Source organism: Oenanthe melanoleuca, chromosome 20 (assembly GCF_029582105.1).
Source record: "Oenanthe melanoleuca isolate GR-GAL-2019-014 chromosome 20, OMel1.0, whole genome shotgun sequence".
Classification (NCBI taxonomy): domain Eukaryota; kingdom Metazoa; phylum Chordata; class Aves; order Passeriformes; family Muscicapidae; genus Oenanthe; species Oenanthe melanoleuca.
This window is the reverse complement of record NC_079353.1, coordinates 605,200-628,460: the sequence shown is the minus strand read 5'-3', so window position 1 is coordinate 628,460 and position 23,261 is coordinate 605,200. Positions and strand designations below refer to the sequence as shown.

The 23,261-nt window shown below is 50.7% G+C and overlaps 1 protein-coding gene and 1 long non-coding RNA gene across 3 annotated transcripts in view; one reads left to right on the top strand and one right to left on the bottom strand.

Annotated features, from left to right (window-relative positions):
- LOC130261511 (uncharacterized) overlaps positions 1 to 23,261 on the bottom strand; it is a 284,970-nt gene that overhangs the window by 58,984 nt on the left and 202,725 nt on the right. The gene's annotated exons all lie outside the window — the stretch shown is intronic.
- On the top strand, positions 10 to 7,809 carry SPATA2 (spermatogenesis associated 2). Its single transcript, XM_056507816.1, has 3 exons — positions 10 to 159; positions 2,299 to 2,717; positions 4,024 to 7,809. Exons 2-3 carry the CDS (start codon positions 2,400 to 2,402, stop codon positions 5,275 to 5,277), a joined length of 1,572 nt encoding a protein of 523 aa, XP_056363791.1. The 5' UTR covers positions 10 to 159; positions 2,299 to 2,399; the 3' UTR covers positions 5,278 to 7,809.

The window sequence follows — 23,261 nt, the reverse complement described above, 5'->3', positions numbered from 1 at the left end:
TCCGGGCCGCCGCAGCCGCCGCCGCGGGCCTGCCCGAGCCGTGAGGCGGGCGCGCTCCGTCCGCGGCACCGGCCGCGCCTCCGCGGCTCTGCCCGGCACCATCCCGGGCGCCGAGGGCTCCGGGGGAGCGGCGGCGGGTCCCGGCGGCGGGGCGGAGCGGTGAGGGACGGGGCAGGCCGCGGAGCTGGGCTCAGCCCGGGCGGGTGGGCGGGTGCCGCGGCCGCGGCACGGCGGGGGCGGCGGGAGCTCCCGGGGCCGGGGCCGCTGCCGAGGCCCTGGCGGTGTCCCGGGGCCGCTCGGCCCGGCTGTGCAACAGGTGTCCCGGGCGCGGAGCGGCCCCGAGCCGTGCGGGGCCCGCGGGCAGCTCGGCGCTGCTCGATGCCGAGTCCGGCCGGTTTTGGGGCGCTGCGAGGGGGCTGTGCTGAGGGAGGAGGCGCAGGGAGAAGCGGGTATTTGCTCTCTGTTTCTCCGCTGCTGCTGTGAAGGTTTTGCCACAGCCGGGCGGTCCGGCGCGTCAGGGCAGTGAGGGGTGAGGTTTTGACCCTGGAGATGGATGAAACGTTCTCCTGTGTCAACAGCAGGCACTGGGCTCTGATCAGGAGTTATTATTCTCGAATCTCTGGGAAGTGCGGAGGTTTGGAGTCGGTTCCTTGCGGCAAAGCGGCCTTGTTCCTCCTGTGCGTTCTGTCAGTCAGGGCGCTGCTCAAACCTATATTTATCCGTGCCTGCTCGCTGGTGCGGCTCTGCCGAGCCCGTAACCATGGCTGTTGCTGGGTGGGCTGCGGGGATGCTGTGCTGCCGGGCCGTGGTGCAGGAGCAGCGCTGGCAGGGCTCAGGCTCTGCTCTGTGCCTGGGAGCCCTGGGAGCCAGGCTCGGGCAGCTGTGGCCTGCAGGGCCTCCATGCAGGGCTCTCCTGGCACCTGGGCACTCGCTGACCCGGTGCGTCTCACGGGTAACCAAGCCTCTGTTTGGTGGCTGCTGGCGCTGGGGATGGCAGAGCTGTGGTTCTGGATCCAGCTCCCTGCCAGCACAGGATCACTCCGTGTCCTGGGGGTGTTCTGCTGACGTGCCAGACAAAGATCTCTCCCTGCAATCCTCGTGTGCAGCTCTGCTTGCCAAGGAACAGACTCTGCTGTCTTTGTCTACAGACTCCATCCTGCACAACTTGCAGAGGAACGTGGGGAGGGAAGGGGCTGCTCCTGGCCCTTCTGCTCAGATGTTAATTTAGCACTCCACATTTCCTGTGATTCACAGCCTGTCTCTTGACAGGAGCGTGTGCCTTGGAGCAGAAGCAGAACTGCTATTTAACTTTCCTCACACGGGGCTGGCACTGAGCACAGCCTTTCATCAAGGAATGTGAGCTGCCAGGCTCTTGGGTTTGTTGTTTGTTTGTTTCCCTGGCCTCTTGGTTGTTGGTATTTTGTGTTTTGGCTCCTTTCATTCAGTTCATCTTGCTCTTAACAGAGATTTTCCTTTAGCAGGAGTGTTGATCAGTGTTCTAGCAGCTGCAGACAATACTGGGTGAAAAGTCTTTCCTGAAGTGCTGTTTGAGACTGTCCACATCTGAAGCAGTGCACTCCTTTCTGTCAGCTCTTCTCCCCTCAGGTCAAGAGCTGGTTTGTCTTTTTATGCAATAAACAAAGCCTGTGGTTTGCTTTTTGATCACAAGTTGCTCAGGCATTGAAGATGGAATCTCTTGGCCTGCTAATTACCATGGTCCTGGTAAAAGCAGCATTTGGGAGAGTCTTTTGTCACCAGCTGTTTCAGCTCAGTGCACTGAAAATGCAGATCAGTACATCCATAAAAACAACTGTCCCTGCAAACAAAAGCATACATGATGGAAACACAGCAGTGGTTTTACTCTGTTCTCATAAAGCAGCTGAGGGTGGCATGTGTAGTTTTTTGCAGAAAGGATCAAGGTGGTGTTTGCAGCTTTCAGCTGGAATTGGCTGTGGTTTGCAGCAGTCTGCAGTGGATCCTCTGGAGGTGGCTGCAGAGCCGCCCCAGCCGCACTGGGTGCCAGCAGGAGGAATGTCAGTGGTGTCAGAAAATGTTAGAAATCCAAGGCAAAGTCAATAAATCTGCTCAGCCCAGGGACAGTCCTGTGCCACAAGAGGCTGGGGGAAAAGTAGATGCTTCACAAAATGAGCAAAATGGGCAGGGGCCTGGGAAACAGGTGGGGAATGACGTTGGAAAGCAGGACAGTGGCATTTCTGTGCCTTTTCAGAGTCAGAGGGGCTGAGAGGGAGCTGCAGCTCTAGGGTGTGTGCCCCTGCGATGACTTGTGCTTGTGTTCAGTTTTTATTCCAGGACAGTTGCCATTGCTGAGGATTCCTAAGGCCAAACAGCCATGAGAGAGAGGAGGTAGCTGCCCCAGCACCAGGGAAATTCCGATTTCAATGGATACAAAATACAAAGACGATTTATTTAGGAAGTATGTGCAGTTCCACGAGTGCAAGCTGAGCGCCTCTGACAGCAAGCAGCGCCCCATTAACGATGAGTACTTGCGGGTGGCAGCGGCAGCCTTACTGTGCCTTCCCAAAATCGATCCCTTTTATCGATTCCGGCTGATAAAGTTCTACGAGATGGCTGAAAACTCACTGAGATCTGTGAAATCCTCAAGTTTACATTGTCTCCATAATGCATTCAACATGCTTGAGACAGTTGGAATTAATCTCTTTCTGTACCCCTGGAAAAAGGAGTTCAAAAACATTAAGGTAAGATTTTTAATGTAGCCATCGTGAGAACGTGATTGGTTTTTCTTTCTATGAACACATTTCATGCATTTCTTTTAAAAGCTTCTCTTTTTTCCTTTTGTAGCATTATATATTGCTTTATATACAGTTGGCAAACAGAAGCCATAGGAAAATTTCAGTGTGGAGTTTGCACTGGTGAGAATATCCCCAGAGCAGAAGTACAAGCACTGTCTGCAATTAGAATGTTAGAAAGAAAAATGGAAGAAGAGCTTATTTAAGGTTGTTGTTCAGCCTCCCCTGCTGCACTGTTTTATTTCTACTTGGAGAGGCTTTCACTATGGTGAGTGGTCAGGCTGGATTTAAGCTGGCTCAGGGTTTGATTTGTCTTGCCACAGCTGTTACTGGACACAAGTATTAAACACGTGTGTTCAGGCTTTGCTGAGGTTCCCACAAGTTGTACGATAATGGTGGAGGAACTTGTGCAAAAGAATTGTTTTCAGAATATCTCTGATCTGCTTGTCAGTGCTTAGTTGCTGATGTTTTGATTTTAATATGCTTTCAAATGTATCTACCTAAGGCAGGTTCCCAAGGGGCAAGTGGGAGCTCACTGCTGGGCTTGGGTGCTGAAGCTGCTGAAGTGCCATTGGGAGATCTCTGCTGTTCAGCTTTGTGTTTTATCTTTTTGTGATGGCAGACTGCTCCTGCCTGCACAGAACAGGCTGAGCTGGGCTAAGCACAGCCCTCAGGTGTGCCAGATGCTGGGGGTATTTCAGCTTGCAGAAACTCATGTCTCTGCTTTTGGGGTTCTTTTAGTGGAAGTTTTTTAATTAATGTTAAATAAGACTGTGTAGTACCAGTACACAAAGAAGTGTGCAGCTCAAGTATATCTAAAGGAGAATTGAGGAGGAGTTTGGCACTCCTGCAGTAATTCTGAGTTCCTGTTAGCTCCACCTTGTCCCTGGGTGGGGTAGTTCCCAAAATCCTGGTGTTTTTGCCTTTCATGGTAGACTTTCTGTAAATTCAAACATGTCCGGTATACATTAAATTTAATGCTAGTGCAGAGCAGAGTGATTTAAATCACCAGGGAGGACATTATGTTAATCAGGATTTTAAATTGAATGAAAACTCTCCTACTTTGAATTTCCCTCATGTGGAATTTCCATCTGCTGGCAGGAGGGATGCAGAAATGGAGCTCATCTTGCCAAGGCAGTTGCCTGCGTTCAGAGTCGTTGTTATTGTATTTAATTATATGGTCTCTGCCACCGAATTACCTGAACATCAGTCCACCACTGAATTTGTAACCTCTTTGCTTTTACTGCCCCCTCAGACCTACACTGGACCCTTTGTTTATTACGTGAAGTCTGCTCTGACAGAAGAGGACGTGAGGCAGATCCTGAGCTACATGGGCTACGTCCAGGACCTGGGGACAACGTTCACGCTCAAGGAGCAGGTCGACGCCATCCAAGTGAAAATGATTTCCTTTGAGCTCTTCCTGGCCAAAGTGGAGTGTGAGCAGCTGCTGGAGATCCACCTGCAGGTGAAGGACAAGGGCTACTCGGAGGTGGAGGTGGTGAAGGAGCGGCGCAGCAGCGGCGAGGACGTGCGGGGCTGCGCCGAGGCCATGCGGCGGCGCCTGGAGTGCCGCGACAGCCTCAGCAGCTCCATGGCGCGCATGGTGCTGCAGAAATCGGCCAGCGAGCGCGCCTCCAAGGACTACTTCAAACCCAAGGTCAGCAAGCCCTCCAAGTCCGTGGATGCCTATGACAGCTACTGGGAGAGCAAGAAGCCGCCCCTGATGAGCTCGCTGAGCCTCAGGAAGGAGCCCATCCTGGTGGATGCGGAGGATGACATCAAAGATGAAATCATCCGTCCCTCGCCCTCTCTGCTGGCCATGTCCAGCTCCCCACACGGCTGCTCAGACGAATACTTGCCAACCTCCTCTCATCACAATGGCATGCTAAGAACAAATGTCCCTTACAGCTCCTATTTTTCTGCTCAAGAGGACTTAGATTTATATACTGAGCCTGATTCCAGAAGCGTGTTGAACTTTAAAAGGCAGGACGCTATTAAGCCTGACGTGTGGCTGTTAAAAAGTGACGCCAACCCCGTTTACCACAAACGCACCCACCTAGCCAAAGAGACAGCTTCCTCCAAGTGCCAGCACTGTGGCATCCCCTGTGGCACCTCTGTCTGCCAGAAGTGCGACAGCCTGTTCGGCCCGAGGCAGGAGTACCCGGCGGTGAAGCAGGGCTCCTACTCCATCAAAGCGCTCCCAGGCGATGGCTTGTCTCCTGCAGCAGCTCTGAGGGAGAAGTCCCAGTACCCAGGCCAGACTCAGAGCCAGGAGAGAGCTGCTCAGTTCAGCTCCAAGGCCAAGGCCTCGGGCACCTCGCGCTGCGGCTTCTGCAACCGCGCGGGCGCCGCGCACACCTGCACCTTCTGCTCCAAGGTGTCCTGTGACTCCTGCCTCAGCGCCTACTACTACGACCCCTGCTGCAGGAAGAGCGACCTGCACAGGTTCCTGCCCAACAACCAGCTCAACTACAAGTCATCCCAGCTGTCCCACGTGGTTTACAGATAGACTGCACCAGTCTGCTGGGGAAGGGAGGGGAAGGGGGAGAGGAAAGGGCTATCCTAACTCGTGTTCTGACTCCACACTGACCTCTTTGCCAAAATCACACGTCCAGAAGTTTGGAGCCATGGTTCAGTGATCAGGTGCCAGTTCTTGATTTTTTTGTGGCTTCACAGATGCTGCAGATCCATTAGATTTCATGCTGCTATAATTTAGGTAGCTCCTAAATGAGCATTGCTTTTCAACTTAAATGGGGAGAAGAGCACATTTTTCCTTAAAACTTGGCAGCTGTTGTATTTTTTAAAAGTGACATCATACCTTCCTATTATGTCATATCTTGCCCAAATAAAACCAGGCAGTGCTCAAAAATAAAGTCAGAGAATTAAGATTCTCATTTTCTACGAGTGATGAAACCACTGCCAGTTTTTGATAAAGCATGACTTCAAAATGTGCAGGAAATATGTGAATGGCTTGTTTTGCCAACAAGGACTATTTTTTGATGTGTGTCTGCATTTCTTGATCTCCAAAATGCAAACACCACAGCCTCTCTTCCTTTTGTCTTTGTTTCCTCCTTCTCCCCTTCTCTCCTGGTTGTTTATCTCGAGCTTATATAACCTGAATCTGGACAAGATGTGCTTTATTTTCCAGTGTTGCCAATATCATCCTTCTGGGTTTCACTGTAAGGTATTTTAAAGAGGTGATCCTGTATCTGTGTCACTCAGATGATGCCTGGAGTGTTGTCCTCTCAGATGAGTGTCCATTTTCTTTCTGTTGCACATGGTTTAAGTACTGTTCTTTGTACTGTAAATAGGTGATTTGGAAACAGTTTATTTTTAATAAATATTTAATATGTTGAGTTCTTTAAAGTGGTAGAATCATTATAACTATGAAGTCTCTCTGGGTTATTTGTTCAGGTGAGTTTTTGTTTTTCTTTGTACTGTATTTCATAGCTTATTATAGCCACTGTGGCAGAATGTTGTTCTTGGCTCTGATCAATTCTTGGGTTTTAATCTGACTTTTTTTTTCCCTCTGATAAGGCTGCTGCTCATCTGAGTGGAGTCTTGTCTAAGAATTGCAGGATTTTGCTCTCAGTGCACGCTTTTTCTTTGTGGTTATGGAAATTGTAAGTATCAATGTTCTGCTTGCTTCCAAATTCACTGCCAGTCTGTCTGTAGTGTAGTCCAGCAAGTGAAGCACTGGCCTGGTTAAAAATCAGAGCTCATTTGTGACTCCTGCTCAAGTGAACCCATCAGTCATGGATGTGAATCAGATAAGAAATAACCTTTGTCTCTTGCTATGGCACTTGGGAACCCTGGCTGAGAACCAGGACTGCCTTGTGTTGGGCTCTGTACAGTCTGACCCCCAAACACCACCTGGTTATGAATAGACTTTAGTTTTTTATTAAAAGAAAACCCCTAAGAATCCTGACTCCCTTATTCCAACTCTAGCTAGTTAGCACAAAGTATCAGGCAATCTAATCTGATGTGCAGAATTAAATGTGTTTAAAGTATCTGTAAAGAACTCTAGCTGAGATGTAAACTCTGTAGTCCACTTTGCACTGAAATGATTCACTTTGGGGTTTTTAATCACTGTTAGAGTCTAGGCTTCTCAGCTGCAATGTCCATCACTCCCTGTGTGACAGGAACATGCATGAATGATCATTTGTCTTACATTTTTGGGGTGGGGAGGGGCTACAGGTAGGTAAAGGGGAAAATTACATAGGTTAGTGTTGTAAAATAGCTAAAACAATTTTAGCCATAACTGGGTGTCAGAAGCATTATGGAAATAAGATGAAACCTGGGTCTTGCAGAGGGCTGAGAACAATAAGTTACTGTCCAGTTTGCACTAAGAAACAAAGTGAACAGTGTGTGCTTAACAATCAGGGAAATTCTGACTGCAGCTGAGCATCATGTCAAGGGCAAGTACTGCCCTGCTGACCCTGAAGGTTGGGGTGAATATTGTTTAAGTGAATGATTTTAAGGTTTTCAATCTTGTATGTTTTTTATAAATATATATATATATATATATAAATATGACACAAATGTAGATAAATTATGTATATAGTGAAGAATTTAAAAACAATTTTACTATTAAAATGCAGTCTAAGGGTGGATTTCATTTTGGTGGTTCTTTGGGTTTTGTTCACCTTCTGCAGTGTCATGCCTGTTTGGCTGCTCCACAGTGAATTTGTAGTTCACAGTTCAATTTCCATATGGCTCCTCACACTACAGTCAATTACTAAAACTGTGATGCCACGTAATTTCTATGGTGACCAGGGCAGGGGCTGTGCCTGCCCTGGAGAAGAGAAGCCCTCTGTAAATAACCATGGAATCCTGTAGTACAAAGCTGTGTTGGATTGAAGTGATACCATGCTCTATTTTTGTGTATCTTACTGTATGAGGTTGCTGTGATTGATACAGTAAAATATATGCGAATTTAAAATGCAGCTGTTTTGCATCTGATTTGTTTAAATTAATTTATGTTTTGAAGGAATTTAAAAATAAAGAGGCCTTTAAGAAAAGGCTGCACTCTTTTCTTAAAGTGGTGTGTGCATGTGGCTGTCTGTTCCCACTGTGTCTGCATGAGCTCGGGGGCCCCGGGGCAGGAGGGTCCCCAGGGCTGGGGGTGCTGGGACGAAGCCCCTCTGCAGCTGGAGCATGGCAGTGCTGCTGGAGCATGGCAGCAGGGCTGGGGCAGCTTCTGGCCCCTCCATGTGCCAGAGGCTTCCTGGGGGAGCTGCATCTCCCACAAGATGTGTGATACTGCTGAGCTACATTTTGGCACTTGAATTAGGCCTTCTGGCTCCTTCTGCATCCTGCTAGCTCAGAGCAGAACTCAAGTTCCAAACTAGATCATTCTTTTTGTTTGTTCCTTGTGTTGAAAAGCATGTCTGCTGAATGCTGCAGTGCCTTTCCTGCAAGTGTTTTATGGTCTGTTATGGTTACTGGAAGTACCAGGGAGTTTACAAAAATCAGGCTCCAGGTAACTAAAATATTCCTGCAGGAAATCTTGCCTCACACTCCTTGAGCTGACTGTTTCTGGTGCATAGGAAAGCAGCCTGGAAGTTTCCTGCTCTCTGATATCTGACTCCAGCCCTCTAAGCTTGTTTGCTGCATCTTTGGCTTTCAACAGAAGCTTAAAGGTTCCACACACAGTTAAGTAGTTTAGATTTGATGGTTTGAGCTGACAACTCCTCAAAGTTATTTTCTGAAAGATGACTCTGGGTTACAAGCACTTAGTGCACATTGCTAACTGTGCTGTAGAATGTTTTTAGGGGAGGAGATTCACCTTTCATTTGTTTATAAACAGGAGCTAATCTTGATAATTGATACACTGCCAGAGAGACTGGGGGAAAAGCAGGAGGTGACTGGATGTACCTGGTCTGGCTCTGAAATCAGAGTCAACTTTGAGCATGATCATTACTGTGGTGTCTCAGCAGCTGAGCTGGGCTGCAATGTCCCTGTTTGTTATTTGTGAAGGGTGTTGTGTGATTCCTTCTGAAAATCCTGGAACGTGGTTGTGTTTGTCCAAGATTGTCAGTACTTGTCTTTTTACAGTTGATCTTATTCCCCTGGAACAGGTTTTCTGCCACTGGTCTTGTCAGTCTGAAAATGCAGGGGGTCAGTAACTGGGTGGGTTTGTGGTTTTGTACTCCTGCACCCTGCTGGGAAAAACTGGCTTGGGGCACTGTGAAAATGAACAGCACATCTGACAGTGCTGGGAGGAAGGCAAGGGGTGAAGGCCCTTGGTATGGCAGCAGGAAAAAGGTGGGCAGGTGGAAATGGTCCAGATAAAAATGAAACAACCTGCTCTGATTTTTTTTTTTTTTCTCTCCTCCCCCCCCTTGGCATCAAGCAGAAATTTCTCTTCCAGCATTCAGAGTCTGGGAAGCATTGAGGTAATTTTGTAGGGAACTTTACATGAGGCTAGAGATTGTTTTAATTATTGATATTTCTTATTGATGAGAGCTGCAAATCCTGAATGTGAGCAATGGTGATTCTGGAGCTTCTGCTCAGGCTGGGCTTATACACGGTTCCTGCTTGGAGATGAGGATGTGAAATACCTTCTGACTTGGGTAACAGCTCCCATTTGTTTTTCTTGTCCTATCTGGGCTTTGAGTTAATTCTGCAGTTGCAGCTCTCTGCTCTGAAGGCAGTGTCAGAGTTCCAGGCTGTAAGTGGTGCAGGAGCAGCCCTGGCAACTTGTGTGTGGCAGCTGCTTCTGCTGTTGTGGGTGTGGGGCTGTCATGCCTCCTGCTTTAGAAATCATTCTCATGATAGTCATACTGTTCTGAGATTTTTTCATCATCAACCTGCTTTAAAAAAAGAAAAAAGAAAAATCAACCCACAACTGCTCAGCAGCTCCTTAAAGAAAAATGCTGCTTTCTCCCAAAGCAAGTAAAATCTCTGTAGCTTTGTGTCAAGGTGCTTGAATTTGACTTACCTGGATTTTCACAGGCACCTTTGTGAAGCATGGCCAGCCTGGGGAGCTGCCTTTGCTGAGGGAGCAGAGTGTGTGTGACTCCATCATGGCACTGTGCAAACCCCAAGCACATAAAGGAGCTGCTCATGAGGAGACGAGCTGCATCCAGCAGCTCTAGGAAAAAACAGCCTGTTTAGAGCTCAGTGCTGACTGGTGCATCCCTGGGACCTTCCCACAGGGCAGCCTGGCATGGACAGGAGGCCTCCTCCTCCTCCTGCTCTCCTGGCTGAGCCCACGGAGGGGCTGTGGGTTCACTGGCCACAGCAGTGCCTGGCTGAGCCCACGGAGGGGCTGTGGGTTCACTGGCCACAGCAGTGCCTGGCTGAGCCCACGGAGGGGCTGTGGGTTCACTGGCCACAGCAGTGCCTGGCTGAGCCCACGGAGGGGCTGTGGGTTCACTGGCCACAGCAGTGCCTGGCTGAGCCCATGGAGGGATTGTGTGGGTTCACTGGCCACAGCAGTGCCTGGCTGAGCCCATGGAGGGATTGTGTGGGTTCACTGGCCACAGCAGTGCCTGGCTGAGCCCACGGAGGGGTTGTGGAGTCACTGGCCACAGCAATGCCTGGCTGAGCCCACAGGGGAGGGGCTGAGCAGTGAAACACCTCCCCAGGAGCTGGGTTATCCCTGGGAAGTGCTGCTGAAGGCTCTGTTATGGGTCCTGGGATGTGCCCTGAGGGGACAATGCCATTTCCAGCCCTTCTTGCTTTATACTTTGCTCCTGGCCCTACAGCTGCCGGTGCCCGCAGCATTGTTTCCCGTGGTATTAACTGAGATGAGCTCTCAGAGCCGTTCCAGCCTCCTTTGTGTGCTGGCTTGGGGCCACCTCAGCAGGAATCAGTGGGCTGTGTGCATATGTTCTGCTTCTCCTTTTTTGGGGAGGGTGGGGGAGAGGGGCTGAGCTCCCCACGCTCTGCCTCTCTCTCCTGGAGAAGCAGAACCCCTCAGAGCAGCTGCTCTTGCATCCTCCGTGACCAAATGCTCTCTCTCCAGGCCCCGAGGGCAGGAGCTGCTCTGAGGGATAATCCCGGCGGCAGGAAGGAGAGGGGATGGTTCAGGGGGTTCCTGGTCCGGGTCCTGCCCTGCAGTGCAGCAGCCGCGGGTGGCTCTCTGGGCTGGTCACTGCTGGTCACTGCTGGTCACTCCTGCTGGGGACACAGGGCCAGGGCTTGGGCTGGAGGAGGTTTATGGACAGCTGCTGCAGCAAACCCAGGGCTGAGCAAGGCTGCAGTTAAAGGGAGGAAGGGTGGGAAGCTCAGCCTGAAAACACAAAACCTCTTCCTGTAAATCAGGGACAGAAAGGACACTTAGGATGGGTGACTGCTGGGGGGTTGAGGAGCATGTCTGGTCTGTGTGAGGTCCCTGTCCCACCAAGGAGAGTTCACATCTTACAGATCAAACCCAAAGGTCAGTCCCAGAAATCCCTTTCCCCCTTTCTCACTCCTGCATTTCAGTGTTCAGGTAGAGGAGCACTGAGTCATCTCGTGTGTTTTCTCCTCCGTGGTTCATGGCTGGGCTCTGGGAAGAGTCTGCCACGAGAAGGGTTTGGAGTCTTCAAACCTCCCTTCACTGGGACTCCTCTGGATTTCTGCCTCCTTCAGGAATCAAAGTCTGATTCCCTTGCCACTGTGACTTGTAAAGTCTTGGTCTACTTAGAGGCATATCAAAAATTAAAATAATCTCTTTTGACAGCATTGAAGCCTGTGGTGTTTGAATCTTTGATATGAAGATTTCTCCTGCTTGGAGAAGAGCTCATTTTTAATGCTGTGAAATAGAGCATGATAACTGTGCTGCTGTCTGTACTACAGTGAGCATTATGGGCTGCTTAATAAAATGATGTTCTTGTCCAAGAGCTTCTTTCATAATGGAAGAAGGTGCAGTGGTCAGATGTTGGTAACTCACACAAAAAACTTTTTGTACAGATTTGTCTTGCCTGCAGCTGGAGTTAAATTCTTTCTCCCTGATCCAGTGCTCACAGCTTAAAATACAACCTGTTAAATGTTGCAGTGGTCCAGGTACTTCTGGGACCCATTGTCTGTCTGGTCTTGATCTGCAGGGGGTTTGCAACAAGAAGCTGAGGAAGAATTTTGAGATGTGCTGAAACACTGCGAGGTCTATAAACAAGATTTGAGGGGAAGCAAGATGGGAGACCCTAGGAAGCAACACACAGCTGCAGAAGTGCAAAACCTGCAGGATTTTGCACCAAGAGCTCTGTCTGCTGGGCAGGATCAGACAGAAATGCTCCTGCTGTGGTACAAACCCAGGTGTGATCCCTGTATTTGCCTCCTGGATCTCAGGGAGGTTGTGAGCACCTTCTGGTGTTTCAGTGCATGATGTAAAAATCTCTTTTTTCCCCTTCATTGTCCTTCCTGCTTCTCAACAGGCTCAAAGCCTGTTGGCAAAGTGACTTTTACTGAGCACAAGTAGGATGCTCACACGTCTTTGGAGTGAATGTGGACTTGACACTGATTTGATTCTGTTTTTTCTGCCTGCAGATTATCACTCAGGCTCTCCAGTGAAGGACATTATTTCCTTGGTGGAGTATTTTCCATATGACTAAATAATGGCCAGGGACTGTGATTTTTGTGTCAGTGCTTGGCACTGTGGGTTTCTGCTCAGAAATTAGATGGGCGTGAGAGAAAAGTCCTCAAAACAAGCACTGCCTTGTCCAGAGTGACAGGGTAAAATGAACTGATGGGGTGGTTTTATTTCCATGGCACTTAGAATTTGCCTCTTTTTCCCCAACAAAGCTTGAAGTCAGCAGACACCTTTCCTGTCAAACTGAAAGTCACATCCCAGTTCCTCCATCTGCAGTCCCTGGGAGGGGAAAAGCAGCAGCTCAGCTGCAGATCACCCTCAGATCTCACCCTGCAGGGAGCAGCAGCTCTGCCCCAGGAGCACCTTGAAGGGAGTCTGATTTCCAGTTGTGTTTGGTCAAGATTTCCAGTTGTGTTTGGTTTGCCAGCAAGCAAAGGGGTTTCTGAGTGGAGTTGTGAAAATGTTCAGTGAAAACCTGCCTGGGACTGCTCATCCAGGCACTGTCCTGGATCCCAAGACCAAAGGCTGGTCCCTGACCTGTCTGCCCTGTGCTGACTGCACGTGGTTAAATGGTTAAACTGGTCTGTGCAGCAGGGAGAGGAGCTGAGGGGATGGAATTAATGCCAGATAAAACCACAGCTGTGCAAGGCTCCTTTAAAACTGTCAAGCATGGAGTAAAGAAATGTGGGAAAGCAATTACCCCAGTGCCAGGGAGTAGAATGAGTAGGAAGATAAGGGGAGAAAGTTACTGGCCTGACAGTCCTTCAGAGGAGAGGAGGAAAAATTGGCTTAAAAATTGAGCCTGATAATGGTGTTTGATTACTACACACAAAAGTGATTGTTCCTTGAAATCCTAGTTTTACAGTCTAATGCAGAAAACTAGGTAGCAGCAAAGAAAGTTGATAGATTTCAAAGGGAATATTAATTAGGAACAATTTGAAAGCCTAGCTAAAGATCATTTAAATTGATGCATTTTAATGGAAATTAATGTTCCACAACTTGGAAATAAAATAACTTGGTAAGATAATAAGTCTGTAAGTGTTCAAGTAGACTTTGAACACCAGAAGGTGCAGGGAGCCCCCAGGCTGTGGGCCTGGGCAGGGCTGACACAGCCTGCAGAGGATCCTGGAAGTGAAGGGTTAAACTGTGGCCAGCTGGACTTTGAGACAGGCAGCACCCAAAGCAGAGAGGACAAGTGGGATGTGAGAAGCCAGAATATGCAGGCACAAGGAATTGTGGGTGGCACTGAAAAGCCACATACAGGAACAGAAATACATCTGTTTAATATATATTTCCATTGCAGTCACAAGCACATCTCGAGAGCAGCACACGTGTTACCTCAGCCTCCAGCCAAGCCTCAGGCATGGGAACAGTGTCTGTTCAGCATAAAGCTGGAGGCTTGCTGAGCAGTGGTGGGAAGCTGGGCAGCACTGAGTGCAGCTGGGATCTGTCCTGTGTGAATGCATCACCCAGCTCTGCTCCCAGCTAAATGTCACCTTCCCTTCTGTCCCTGACCCTTGCAAAGATGCTGAGCTGCCTCTCCAGGGCAGGAGTGCTCAGGAAATTCTGTGTGTGTGACCTCAGCTGGGCTAGGTGAGAATCTAGTGATGATAAAATCAGATGAGAGCACAAAGCAGGGGGAGAAACACGGGTTGATAAAACCAGCCAGTGGGCCCAGACCTTGTCAGACAAGTGAGGGTTTGTCCCTTCCCTTTAGGGTCACACAAGGCAGCCAGGGACACACTGTGAGTCACTTGGGAGTGAGGCAGCACAGACTGATGGTGGATCAGCAGGTAAAGTGTGCCTGGGAGTACTGAGGGAGGAAATGTGACTGGAGGGATGAAACTCCTTGCATGCAGATTTCAGAGCTGCACAGACAGGTAATGGGCAGAACCTCCACACTGTGGAATAAAAGCTGTTAATGCTGCTTGCAGGTGGGGAGCAGGGGCCTGGGGAGGGGCTGTGGTTTGTGAGAAGCCAGTGCAATGGCAGCAATGCTTTCCAGATTAATTTCACTAGTGAGATGTGCTGTGACTGCTCTGTACACCCCTGCTCCTGCCAAACAACCAGAGGGTACTGGAGGGGAGGGGGCTTTACAGAGAGCCTCACTCTGCATTCAGGCAATTTTTAAAGAATGTTCTTCTGTGTCTATTTCTGGTGATCATTTTTGTCTTAATAAATCTCACCAAGCCCGTCTTTCAATCTGCTGTGATTGAGGTCAAATGTTAGGAACATGCTTTTAGGGAAATATTTTAGATTGTGTTGAGCTCTGTCTGTTCTGAAGCTTGGGACACTCTGCTTTGTGGATGCAATTGAAATCTGTGCTTTGAGCTCTGCTGTGTCCCCCAGGCTGCAGCTGAGCTCCCTGCCATGGAACATGTTCTCACTCTGTATCTGTCACTCCCTAATGAAAAGCTGAACATTTCCTCTCTTGCAGTGTCCAATAATGGCTCCATTTCCATTTGTGTGCTGCTGGCTGATTTTCTGGTTAGATTATATAAATAAAAACTTTAAATAAAAATTGAACATTCAGAGCAGATCTTTAGCTAGTGATGTTAACATGTTTTGGAAATTTAAATTATGCTTCACAGCACTGGTGCAATTCTTGCTGTTGGTGCCTTCCAGCACAGGGCAGAGCCTTCAGCTTCTCGAATCTCACCTTCTTTCCTCTGCCTCTGCCAGAGTTTGCTGCCAGCATTTCAGTGGGGTGCTCCCAGAAAGGGGCCTGTGGCTGGTGCTGAGCTGGTGGTTTCTCAGAGGCACAGGGACACGAGTTTCAGGTTTCTCCACCATCTGGAGTTCAGAAATGCAAAGCCAGGGCTGGGCAAGGACACCACAGGCACCTGTGAGAGGAGCAGCTGGGCTGCACTGTCCCTTCCTCACCTGGGCAGGAGTGGCACCACATCCCATGGAGCAGGAGAGCAGGAAGGTCTGGCATGAGCACACCTGTGTCAGAGTGTATCTCACCCCCTGCCAGCTTCCCTGGCTGGGAGAGAGTCCAGACACACCATTTGAAGAGCCATATTAATTTGATTGTTTGTTTCCATTTTCAAGTTCTTTGTAAGATAAAGAGTCCATAAGCTTCATTACAGATGTGGAATTTGGAATGTTTGCTCCTATATCTGGAACCTGGCATTGTTGAAGATGTTCCAGCTGCTGGAAGGAAGGAGAAGGGAGAGCTCAGAAAATGAAATTAGATGCTTGAGATTACAAAGACAACGTCAGCATCTCTAGGACTCACAGCAAAGAATTTGCTTCAGGCCAGTTTTGGTTTCTAGAAGAGAATCTGCTGGTTAATTGCCAGGTCAAAAGGACTCTGAAGACTCTCTGTGCCTTGACCACTGCCGTGAAAAGCAAAGTTGGAAGGGTGGTGGGCCTGGGCTTGAGCACAGCTCTCTGTGTGCTCAGGCTTAAGAAGAAAGAGCTGTTCCATGAACAGCCAAGTGTGTGCAGCCTGGTTTCCGGCAGGGTTGGTTCCCTGCCCCATCTCCTCCTTGCTGTGGAAATCGCGGCTCCAGGGTCGGTTCGTGGGGTGGAGGAGAGGGCAGGGGTGGCGGGCTGAGGGGCAGAGTGGTGAGAAGGGACAGGTGTGGACTGACAGATCGGTTCAGAAGGACAGAAGTGCAGACGGACAGAGGTGTGAAGGACAGATCGGTGCGGAAGGACAGAAGTGCAGACGGACAGATCGGTGCGGACAGACAGACCGGTTCAGAAGGACAGATCGGTTCAGACGGACAGATCGGTGCAGGACTGATCGGTGCGGACAGACAGATGGGTTCAGAAGGACAGGTCGGTTCAGGACAGGTCGGGTCAGGACAGACAGATCGGTTCAGGACAGGTCGGTTCAGAAGGACAGATCGGTGCAGGACTGATCGGTTCAGGACAGACAGATCGGTGCGGACGGACAGACCGGTTCAGGACAGACCGGTTCAGAAGGACAGATCGGTTCAGGACAGACAGATCGGTTCAGGACAGACAGATCGGTGCGGACAGACAGACCGGTTCAGGACAGATCGGTTCAGAAGGACAGGTCGGTGCAGGACAGACAGATCGGTGCGGACGGACAGACCGGTTCAGGACAGATCGGTTCAGAAGGACAGGTCGGTTCAGGACAGACAGATCGGTGCGGACGGACAGACCGGTTCAGGACAGATCGGTTCAGAAGGACAGGTCGGTTCAGGACAGACAGATCGGTGCGGACAGACAGACCGGTTCAGGACAGACAGATCGGTTCAGGACAGACAGATCGGTGCGGACAGACAGACCGGTTCAGAAGGACAGATCGGTGCGGACAGACAGACCGGTTCAGGACAGACAGATCGGTTCAGGACAGACAGATCGGTGCGGACAGACAGACCGGTTCAGAAGGACAGATCGGTGCAGGACAGATCGGTGCGGACAGACAGATGGGTTCAGAAGGACAGGTCGGTTCAGGACAGGTCGGTTGAGGACAGACAGATCGGTGCGGACAGACAGATCGGTGCGGACAGACAGACCGGTTCAGAAGGACAGATCGGTGCGGACAGACAGACCGGTGCGGACAGACAGACCGGTTCAGAAGGACAGATCGGTGCAGGACAGACAGATCGGTTCAGAAGGACAGATCGGTTCAGGACAGACAGATCGGTGCAGGACAGACAGACCGGTTCAGAAGGACAGATCGGTTCAGGACAGACAGATCGGTGCGGACAGACAGACCGGTTCAGGACAGACAGATCGGTGCGGACAGACAGATCGGTGCAGGACAGATCGGTGCAGGACAGACAGATCGGTTCAGAAGGACAGATCGGTTCAGGACAGACAGATCGGTGCGGACAGACAGACCGGTTCAGAAGGACAGATCGGTGCGGACAGACAGATCGGTGCGGACAGACAGATCGCTGCGGACAGACAGATCGCTGCGGACAGACAGACCGGTTCAGGACAGATCGGTTCAGGACAGACAGATCGGTGCGGACAGACAGACCGGTTCAGAAGGCCGTTCCGGCCCCGGCGGAGCTGTCCGCAGCGGCGGTGCTGAGCCGCACCTCCAGCCCCGGTGGTTCCGTGCCGGGGAGCGGAGCGGCAGCGCCGGGGCTCCCCGGGAAGGGTGGGGCGCCCCGAGCCCGGTGCGGGCAGGACGCGGCTCCGCGGGGCTCGGGGGGCTCGGGGGACCCGAGTGAGGGACACGCCTCGGGGGTGAGGGGCTGAGCTCCCCTGGAAGCGGCTTGCAGCGGTAACCCGGGCAGAAAGCAGATTTTCCTGGCTGCGGCCGCTGGGGACGGGCAGCCCCGGCACAGAGAGCTCTGTGATTTCGGGTAGGGCGCCTGTCCTCACGCTGCTCCGTCCCTCAGATCCCGAGCACTTCTCAGCTGTGTGCTTCTGCTATTCTGTGCCTTCCTAAAGCTGCACTCTTTGCTGGGCAGGCAACCGTGTCTGAGCTTCCCCTGTGCTGGGAGTTGCAGAAATCCATTCCTGCCGTTGATTACTGAGAGAGTCTGGAGCTCAGGAGAGTTTCTAGGCTCATCAGCTTTCTTCCTCCTCTCCAAGGCAGATCCTGTCTTTGTGGTATGTTTGTAGAAGAGAAGCAACTGTTCAAGTCTGGAGGAGAAAAGGGCAAAACTGACAATCACAGAAAACAAAATGATGATTTTTCACATGATCAGCCCAGCCATGCCAGTGTCCTCCCAGGCGCCAGACCTGGACATGGGATGTAGGTTTGGGTTTAGGTTTGGTTCTTTCAGCACAGGAATGAGGGCTGGGATGCAGAACACAAGGTTTTCCTCAGAATGTACCTGTGGCAGCAGCTGCTTGGAAAACTTCACCTCGTTTTGAAGTCTGATTAAATTGAGGGGAAAGGAGTTTTCACAGTCTGTCTCTTCCCAGAAGAGCATCTGAGCAATGGAGTTTAAATCAAATTCAGCAGCTCAGCGTGCCCAGGAGGACGTGGCTGAGCAGTTTGGTGTCGAGGGGCTGTGCCGTGCTGGCTGTACCCCCAGGACAGGCTGGGCTGAGCCCCTCCCACAGGAGCCACAGGTTTAGTCTTGATGGAGCACAGTCATATCTCTGGAATATTTCTGAGTTAGAAGAAAACCCCTGTGGCTGTTTCTATCAGAAATGACTGTGGATGTGTTTGGGACCTGCACTGATATTTCTGCAGTTTGTGACTCTCCTCTGGAGGTGAGAGCAGAGAGGAGGCCTGTGCAGGCATCCCCATCACACCATCTGAGGGAGCACCTTGATGGGAGGATCCAACTGAAGATTTACTTCTGGACACAAAAGGGATAGCTCTCCATATTCCTGTAGAACTGATTTACTGTCTGTGTGTCAGTGACATCAGCACATCGATCAGTGCAAGAGATGCATTTTCATCAGTTCTGTGTTAGAATGGCAGATGTGTGCTTTGCAGGCAGCTCAGCACAATCACAGAAATTGGCTTTATCCTGAGTAACATGTCAGAAATAGAAGTTCCTCTCCTGTGATTGTTGGTCCTTTTTGCCAGCTTGATCTCCCAGGACACTTGCAGCTCCCCTGATGTACTGCAGGATGGAGACCTGCCAGGGATCTAAAGGAAATCAAATCCTCCAATCTTTGCCAGTTCTCTCCTTTGCTGCATGTGTGCTGAGGAGCAGGAACAATTCCTTCCAGACTGTGCTGGGCCTTGCCCTTTCTCATCCCCAGTGCAGCTGTGTCACCACAGTCCCTTCTTTTTCCCTGGCTCTGTGTTCTGAATACACAAATGTTTTTCTGAAGCCTGTTGGAGAGATGATGTGCATGTGCTGTGCTCAGCTTGGCTACTTCCAAGGGCTCTTGAGGAAGAGCAAATATGGCCTGGGGAGAGTTATGAGAAATTCAGGAGTGATTTGCTCAGCTCTAAATGAAGGTTGTTTCCAATCAGGTTAATGAAGAGCATTGTTCTCATGTCCAGAGTCACTTGGTCTGTACATGGAGATATAAATCACCTATCCCTGCACACAGACACTCTGAAAAGCCCAGGAGAGGAAAGAAGACAATTTCCATTGGGTTGTGAAGCATTGAGCACCCAGGGTGCCAGCTTAGGGGTGTCCTGGGGACACCCCTCACCCCTGGGGCTGCTCTGAGCAGCCTCTGCTGCAGTCACACAAGGCCAGGAGCTGCCAAGAGAATCGAGAATCATGAAATCATGCAAAGGCTGATGCTCACAGTGAAATCTGTGGCTGGAGGAATGATAACCAGGTGGGATCACCAGCCTGATCCCATCCCAGGCTGCTCAGTGCCACAGGCAGTGCTGGCTGGAGGATCCTGCTGGCCAGGAATGTGTCCCTGTGTCCTCTGGGGAACTGGAGGAGCTGGGCACTCCTCATTAGCCAGAATTCACTCTCACTTCCATTGCTTTACAGATGAGGAATGTGTCCAACACCTCAGTGTTCACCTCCACCTTATCAGAGAGACAAGACCTGATTTTTGGCACTCTCTATTTAGTCTTTGGTAAGGAAAGATGCCCTGTTGGTCCCTGTGTCCCTGCCCAGCTGCCTGCCAGAGACAGCCAGGATTTTTCAGTCACTGGTGCTCCCAGATGTGTCCAGTCATTAGCAGAATAATTAACCTGGCCCTTCCCATGTTACTCAGAAGTATGATCTGGTGACTGCACTCCCCTCTCAGGTGAATTGCAAGTGCCTGTTATAGTTTTCAATATTTGAAAGGTTGAATAACTTTGAGGAACGTGCTGTAACTCCTACCACAGCCACCTGAGGTGAGACAGGCAAGGGCTCTGTTGGTACCATTGAGGGGGATTTGGAGCCCAAGCTGGCCCTGATTTCAGTAGTTAAGAGTTAATAAAGCCAATAAAGTGCACTTAGCACAGATGTGAGACTTGCTCTGTGGGAAAAGTCCTTGTGAGGCTGGGAAGAAGGATAAACATCTCAATACTCTGCTCTCCAGTGACTCCAAAGCTCCCAAGCTCTGGATTTGGCCAGATCCCACGTGGGAGTCCTGTTCCTGAGGGGAGCTTTAGCGTTGGCCATTCAGTGCCTTGGGAAGCTGGTTCTCACCATGAGATTAATTTGCAGCCTAATCCATTAGGGAGGAACTCTTATCCTGCCCAATCTGCCCCAAGAGCAGCAAAGATTCCCCTTCTGAGAACACTGAAACCTCTTTTCCATGAAATCACAATTATGTAATGAAAAAGAGAAAGCCCTCGTTATAAAACTTTAATCACCACTGTTGATTTAAATACATTAATAGCTAACAAAGAGCCTTCTTCTGTTTAGTCTGGATTTCCCTTGATCTTTATAATGCCTTTCTTCTTGTTTATTTTGTTACCACGATACAGGACAGGGCAGACTCACAGGAGTGACATTGCCAGGAAGAAATTAGGAAGGCCAAGGGTCCCAGCTCCCTGGCCTCACATCAGAGGAGCAGTTGCACACAGCTCCTGTTATTTTTCTAGCTGGGAGGAAGAGTCCCCTAGCTCCTTCCAGCTGCAGAGAGTGGCTTTGGCCTCAGCCCATCTCTGCCCTCCTCCCAAACTGTGGGATCTGATCCAGTGTAAAGCAGCTCCAGATGTGCTGACAGAGCTCCGTGGGTCCCCTGGGCTCCCTGCTCAGCCCACCCCAGAGAGGGAGGCCTGGAGCCCTCTCCACCCTCGGCAGACTTGTGCAGTATTTCCAAGCCCCTGGGATGCTGCTGGCTCCCTTGCTGGCTGTGTCACACACACACCTTCTGTGCCCCTCCTCAGGTGCCATGTCCCTGCCTGGGAGCTCACTGCTGCTGCTGCTGGCCCTCAGGAGAGGCTGAAACCTGCAGCTCTCCATCCTCACCCTGGCCATCAGTGACCTGAGCATGACAGTGACACTCTTCCCCTTGGCCACCTCCTCCTCCTTTGCAGGCAGGTACCTCAGGGGGGCTCTGCACTGCCCTCCTGCCCAGCACCCACTGCTCCTGATGAATGCTCCAGGCATTTGTGTCACTGTGGGTAACAACACATTGCTCCTCACCTAAAGCCATCAGGTGGAGGAGTTTTCATTTTAAATTGCATTGGAAAATATCATAAAGGAGCTTGCATGAGTCATTGTTCCCCAGACTACAAGCTAATACTATAATTTACCAAGGATATGTAAAAAACCCTGAATAACCTTTAAAAAATACAGCACGAAAGAAAACAGCTTGCAAGCCTGGCCTCAAAGGAAACATCCACATCCAGTCAGGGGAGGACTGAGCACAGCCCCTTTCCACACGGGTCACACAGGTTGCTGGAGGGATTTCCAGCTGCCAAAAGCTGTTGGGTCTGATGCTGAGCTGGTCCCAGGCAGGGCTGAGCAGGGCAGTGCAGGTGCTGGTGCTGCTCACAGGAGCTGCTCAGGCCTGGGCACTGCCAGGTGGCAGGGGAGGCCTTGGCCATCAGCAGGGAGCTGCTCTGAGCCCAGCCCTGCCAGCTCTGTCCTAGCAGGGCACTGAACACAAACCCGCACTCAGCATTGTCTCACCCCATGCCCTGCGGGTCCCAGGTGTTCCACACCTGAAGTGACATGAAGGTATAAGACCAACTCCTCTGGTTTGGCTCTTGCAGCTCTGAGCCTGGTATTTGCAGGTGCAAGAACAAGAACAAGAATAGAGCCCAGTGCCTGAGCTGTGCCCAGGGTGCAAGAATAGAGCCCAGTGCCTGAGCTGAGCCCAGGGTGCAGCCCAGGGTACAAGAATAGAGCCCAGTGCCTGAGCTGAGCCCAGGGTGCAAGAATAGAGCCCAGTGCCTGAGCTGAGCCCAGGGTGCAGCCCAGGGTACAAGAATAGAGCCCAGTGCCTGAGCTGAGCCCAGGGTACAAGAATAGAGCCCAGTGCCTGAGCTGTGCCCAGGGTGCAGCCCAAGGTACAAGAATAGAGCCCAGTGCCTGAGCTGTGCCCAGGATACAGGAATAGAGCCCAGTGCCTGAGCTGAGCCCAGGGTGCAGCCCAGGGTGCAAGAATAGAGCCCAGTGCCTGAGCTGTGCCCAGGGTGCAGCCCAGGGTACAAGAATAGAGCCCAGTGCCTGAGCTGTGCCCAGGGTGCAGCCCAAGGTACAAGAATAGAGCCCAGTGCCTGAGCTGTGCCCAGGATACAGGAATAGAGCCCAGTGCCTGAGCTGAGCCCAGGGTGCAGCCCAGGGTACAATCTCTCCTGCTGTTTTCTCTCTGGGCCCTTGGCCTTTGTTTTTCCAACCTGGTGCTCTGATGGCCAAGTAGGAACTGGTGACTGTCAAGGAAAGTCAGCAAAGCTATAAATGAATGTGAAACATCAAACAGCAGAAATTTCTTCCAGTGGTCCTGAGCGATGGAGTTTGAGGCAAAGTTAAATCTCATGTCTGAGTTGTGCAAGCACGGAGATATTTTAGTGCAGTTGCTTTTTAATAACTCTCCCACCCCGCCATTGCTCCAGGTTCATTGTGTTAAATAATTTAATTTCTTCTGCCTGTGGTGATTAATTTGAAGTAAAGAATGCTTCTAGCTGGGGCTCTCAGCTCTTGTCCTGGTGCTGTCCAGGGGCAGGGCTGGGAGCAGGACCGGCCTCACTAAAGTAACTGTCAGGCAAGTCAATAAAGAAGAATATTTCTTTTCTAAGTGTATTGAGTGAAGAACTCCAAACTGTGAATTGACTGACCGAAAAGCCGTTGTATTGGTAAGTGAATGTGAGCATTGGGCACGGTGGCAAAAACTTCTTTTGGTTTCCAAACGAGGGAGTTAACTTTGCTCTCTCTGAATACACACTTAATTCCAAGTTTTGGCAAACGTAACATTACGTTAGGTTTTAGAGTAGCAGGTTTTAAACGCAACCATCCCAGAGTTTTCACTGGGATCGCTTCAGGGCGATTCCTCCGTTCTGTCCTTCGCTGCTGTGGGGCCGCCGGCCGCCGCCAGAGGGCGGCAGCGAACAGCGCACCTGGCGGCAGGTGCGGCGTGACCGGGCCCTGCACCGGGAACGGGCGGGGATTGACTACCGGGAATTAAAAACCGGGAATCACCGGGAAATACCGGGAATAGCCGGG